This window comes from Diuraphis noxia, unplaced genomic scaffold (genome assembly GCF_037042655.1).
Source record: "Diuraphis noxia isolate RWA-SAM2 unplaced genomic scaffold, SU_Dnox_SAM2 contig0003, whole genome shotgun sequence".
Lineage (NCBI taxonomy): Eukaryota > Metazoa > Arthropoda > Insecta > Hemiptera > Aphididae > Diuraphis > Diuraphis noxia.
The window spans coordinates 33,685,902-33,691,212 of NW_028301713.1; the positions used below are offsets into that span (position 1 = coordinate 33,685,902).

The 5,311-nt window shown below is 38.4% G+C and overlaps 1 protein-coding gene across 1 annotated transcript; it reads left to right on the top strand.

Moving 5' to 3' along the window:
* The first annotated feature begins 1,260 nt into the window (after nucleotides 1-1,260).
* Nucleotides 1,261-5,263, top strand: LOC107166198 (uncharacterized). The gene is made up of 6 exons (XM_015514766.2): nucleotides 1,261-2,085; nucleotides 2,154-2,445; nucleotides 2,540-2,794; nucleotides 3,435-3,707; nucleotides 4,260-4,783; nucleotides 4,859-5,263. The coding sequence occupies exons 1-6, from the start codon at nucleotides 1,784-1,786 to the stop codon at nucleotides 5,175-5,177; spliced, it is 1,965 nt and encodes a 654-aa protein (XP_015370252.2). The 5' UTR covers nucleotides 1,261-1,783; the 3' UTR covers nucleotides 5,178-5,263.
* Nucleotides 5,264-5,311: the final 48 nt, after the last annotated feature.

The following is a 5,311-nucleotide window of genomic DNA, read 5'->3' on the forward strand; positions in this document are numbered from 1 at the left end:
CTCGCAACTTGTTTTTGTGAATTTATAATATCTATATAAGTATATTAATAATAAGATTTATTTATATATTTATGACAGTATTAACGATTAAACATTTTTATTGAAATTATGATTTAAATCTGTTTTGAAAATATTATATTATCGTGTTTTATATGTAAACAAATCCAACTGAGATGAGGCCCTCATTTTGTGGGGCCCCCTGGACCCTCCCCTAAATCCGGCCCTGTGTAGATGAGTTATTATTAATCATAATTACTTAACGACTGTACCAGAAACACCAAACTCAGTTTATGCTCCTTTCAGATAATAATGAATGTATAGTATACTAAAGAGGCATTTGAGTACTTCAAGTTTCATGAAAATTGGTCCAGATGACGTCCAGTTGTTTCGGAGAAGAAAACAATAGCAAATTACGATGAACTAAGGGAAAGCTTCGCACTCCACACTCCGCCCAATAATCATATATATGATGAAAATTTCAAGTATCTGTAGATATTAAAGACTAATGTCTTTTAAGTTGAAATTTAGCAAAAAAAAAAAAACAAAATCAATTTCGCGTAAATATTCCGTATTTAATTTGTTTTTTATGGTTGTTTTGAAAAGTACTTTTTTACTTTTGAAACCATATGATCCAATTAATTACCTGAAACCATCCTCAAAGTTGAAACTTTAAGCATTTTTACCGCACCAAAAGTCCAAAACTCAAAAGGTGGTGATGACAGACACAAAGAAACACACTAATCTTTGTAAGTTCAATACATTCATCGCTCCACTCCGAATTTAAAATACTAAAAAAAGTCAATTATGTTCTATTAAGCCACCTATATCACAATAGTTGTTAGTTTTTGAACTTTGCCAAGTTTTACAAAATTATAACCGAGGAAGACAATTTAATGTGATAATTTTTATACACGTCTTTTAACCTTTTGGACCTCTTAATTTATTTTAATCCGGACTCAGAAACGGACAATGGCGGTGGCGGTGGTGTTGTCCGACTATAAAATTTATAGTCAAAGTGGCGCCGTTTTCTGCTGCAGAGAGCGGTATAGCTCGTCGTTGGACTACCGAAGACTATATCACAGAACAGAAAAGTACCGGAGTAGCGACTAGTCACGAGCGGACCAGTGAAGTGCCGCCGGTCGTCGGAGTTCGGACGGTGGCGCGTTCCATACCCACGTCGCACTGTCGCAGGGGTTCTCAAATCGCCGGACCCGCCACCTGTTGGCAAATATGCGCGTCCCGCCGAGAATGCTCGCGGGTGCACGCGTTCGTGTGTGTGCGTGTGTCCGTCGTCACATCTCCGCAGCATCGTTCTCGCGCACGGCCGCGGACAATCGAGAAACGGATCGCGTACAATAATAATTATTACTACATTCTCTGAGCCGTTCGGTTGATAAAAACGTACGACGATAAAACGACCGGCGCGAGTCTGTGCGGTATAGAGCGTAATATTATTATCATCATCATCATTGCGGTCTTTGTTTTTACCGTTCGTATTTTCGCGCGTACAACAGAGGTAAGTGGCGCAGCCGGTCGTCGACCATCACGTCAACGCGTCTTCCGTCGACGTCTCCGCGACGATAACGAATATTATCAAAACACTGTTGACATTGCGTCGGAATCGGTGCGAGTTTTTCCACCCTGTCTGTGTGTCGTGTCCCGCGACGATACGCTTCGGCGACGTGGTGTCATGACTTAGGCACGCGACGTCCGTTAAAGTCTCCGGTCGTCGTCACGACCGCGACGACGACGGGCCGAAACATGATCACGCGACCATCGTCCCATGGCCCAGTATGAGTTCCTGCCGCTGTGCGACGTCCTGTTCAACATCATCTCGCTGGCCGCATACTTCTGCGACATCGTGTTCGACGTGGTCATGGGCTACGCGCTCTACTCACACGGTCGCTACGTGCCGTTCGTCCTGACCATGTTGTTCGTCGGGGCGTCGGCCACCATCGAGCAGACCATGTCGCTGCGCTGGTACTTGGCCGCGCGAGCCGTCAGCGACAAGTCCACGCTGGCCGACCGGCTGAAGCGGTCGGCCGTGCAGGCGTTGCACTTCGTCCAGCTGGGCGTCCTGTGGAGGTTCGCACCCATCATTTTTGTACTCACCACCAACGGTTTAACCTAACGTCCGCCGTGTCTCGTTTCAGGTATTTCAAGCTGTTCCTGCCCGTCGACCTGCGGTATGTCAAGTTCGAGGTGCGCGACCTGTGCATGCTGCGCCTGTTACACGCATTCTGTGAGTCAATGCCACTGCTGCTGTTGCAGTCCTACCTGCTGTGGACGGACGGCGGCGACCGCAAACACCTGCGCGACCTCAACAAGGTGGCCGTCACTCTGTCCACCGTCAGCGTGTGCTGGGCTCTGGCGTCATTCGGCAAGAATGTGCGCATGCAGAACGTACACAGGCTAGTTCTCACGTGGCTCGGGGTCATATTTCAGGTATGCGTCTCTCGCTAGATTAATCTAACAGTATAATATAATATATTATGTTTACAATATTTGTAATGATGGCTGTTATTGTACTATTGTGCAGTTCCTGTGGCGTTTGGGCACCGTCGGAGCCAGAGTCATTTCATTGACCGCCTACGCAGCTATGTACAAATATTGGGTGCTGTTGGTACTCGGTTTACATTGGTTGTCTATGCTACTGTGGTTACATTCGCCCAAGAATGTGTTTCACGGTGAACGGATGTCTCCTAAACGTAAAGCTTTTTTGTTTGCTCTTCTAGCTTTTGTGTTCACATTTGAATATGTTAACCTACTGGAGAACAATCATAGAGAAAAAATGGTGAGTACCTAAAGAATTGTTTAACATTTAGTGAAAAATCTATTGAAATTCATAGTATTCTTAAATTTTTATTATATGTTGAAAGTTTTTATATTAATATTAGTCTATCTACCTACTTGTTATCAAGTTTGTTAAATATTGTGCTTGGTACACATTTTTAAATGGAAAACCATTGTTTTCCTAGTTAGGTTTTATTGTTTGAATTTGTCAGATTAATTATTTGGTTTTTTTTAACAATGTACATTTTATTTTTGTTGCATTTTCTAAATTATATTTACTGTTTCTGTGTTTTAAATAGTATTATGACTTTTTATCTTAATATCCTTTTCTGTCTATAACTTTGATATTTTTGATAATATCTGTTTGCTTTATTTGGCCACACTATGAACCAATTGTTATAATTTTAAATTAAGTTATTGATCAGTAACTAGCGTCTATCTACTGTAGTAAAACATATTTGTATAAACTATATATTGATATTTTTTTTTATTTTAATTAAATTTAAATTTTGCTTTCTAAAACACATCCATTTTTAATTGGTTTATAATTTTTACATCTACATACTTTGAAATATTATTTCATTAACTGTAAAAAAATAATTATGTAAATTGCTTATTAATTTAAATAAATATTTTTCTAGTTTATGTTTTATGTGGTGATGGCGTTAGAAAACGCTCTTCTCATGTTTGTTTGGAGCATTGGCAGTGGCGATGCAGTCAAACCATTTATCGTTCTTGGGCTGTTCTGTTGTGGTCTTGTGTTCATGGCAGTTTATTATCAGTTTTTCCATGTGAGAAGATTGAAGTATGAATCTGGAGGCAGACTGAGCAATGCTACAAATAGTAACAACTCGACAGCAAAGCTAGCATTAGAAGCAAAGTATAAAGATCAACTAAATGTGCCTAATGGAAAGGTAATACTACATTTAATTACAGTATTTTTGTTATATTTAGAGATGTTGCATACTTAACCAATACTAAAAAATAAATAGGAAATTGAATTTATATGCCTATTGTTAGATATTCATGTATTCAGTATTGACGTTTCATTTATCTACTTTTGTTTATGTTTATAATATTGGGTCTATAATATTTTTTTATCAATGTTGGGTACAACATTAAATTTTTATATTCATCAAGAGGTAACATTTACTACAACTGAGACTAGATTTAAAGAGTAGAAATTTAAGTGTTATAAAATCTTAGTGTGTTGGAAAAATTAAAAATAGATTTATTTGTTATTATCTATAAGTATCACACTGTAAATGTTGAAATTATTGTCTTTTTAATTAAAATTTATAATAAATTAATTATTTACAATTTTTACTGAATTTATAATTAATTTACCTTACTAGTTTACTGATATTTGAAAGTATTGTTGATATAATAATATAATATAATATATTTCACTTATACTCCATGCTTATCTCTATTAATAGCATTATTATTTTTTATCAATTCAACAGACTGACCTTATTAGGAGACACAGCTTTAGCAGTGTGTATGAGAACATACCACCAGGTGGTTACCACAATCAAGCCATTGCTAGCGAACCACCTCCAACCTTGCAAAGAAATCAGAGGTATTATAGCGCATTGCCAGCAAGTGTACACAATGGTATTCCTGGCGTTTTCAACTGTCGTTTCACCAACCCATATGTGGCAGCCATGCAAAAGCGCAAAAAAAAGAAACCTACCACGTTTGTGCCACCACCATCTGGTACAAGTGGCAGAGATAGTGTTGCATTTTGGTGCAAGCCGCCGCCGTCCAACCATAGTCAACAGGGTTCCAGTGAAAATGAGAGTGCCAGTTCTCACGTGGATATCCGGCAGAAATTACAGGAAAAAAGACAAAACCAACTAGCTGAACTCCGAGCTATTGAAGAGGAAATCAGGCAAGGCAAGTTAAAGGAACCAGCAGAGAATGGAGAAGTACTGTTATCTCCTCAGGGATACCTACAGCAACAACATTGGATTGCTCCACCTTATAGGTAAGTTTAATCTCCTATAAATTGCACTCGAGTGTTAGGTAAATTTCAGAGTATTAACTGACATCAACTTTTCAGTGCTCAAGATAACAATGCTCAATCAAACGATCAAGTGTTCACATTGATGTACAAATCGTACAAATCGCCATCAGATTTAGACTCCCAGATATCACTGCCTCGTTCATACACACTACCCAGGGAGTTTAAATTTTACAGAAAAGTAAGACCCAGAAAAACTATACGCACCGATCACTTTGTTGCATCTACAAATTCAAGTGATGGAGATGTAGACTCTGGTGATGATGAGTCAGACACCTCGCAGCCAAAATTATCACCACGGCCCTTGCGGCTTCCTGATCGTAATGCTCTCACCACTCGACACGAAACCAAACTATAAGTCTTGTTAATTAAAAATTAAGTGAAATGAATGTTTTTTTTACCTTTTTTATTAGGTTTAATAAAATACATGAAATATTTTGTAAATATTGTTTTGTACGATGTTATTATTATTATATTTAATTATAACTTGCA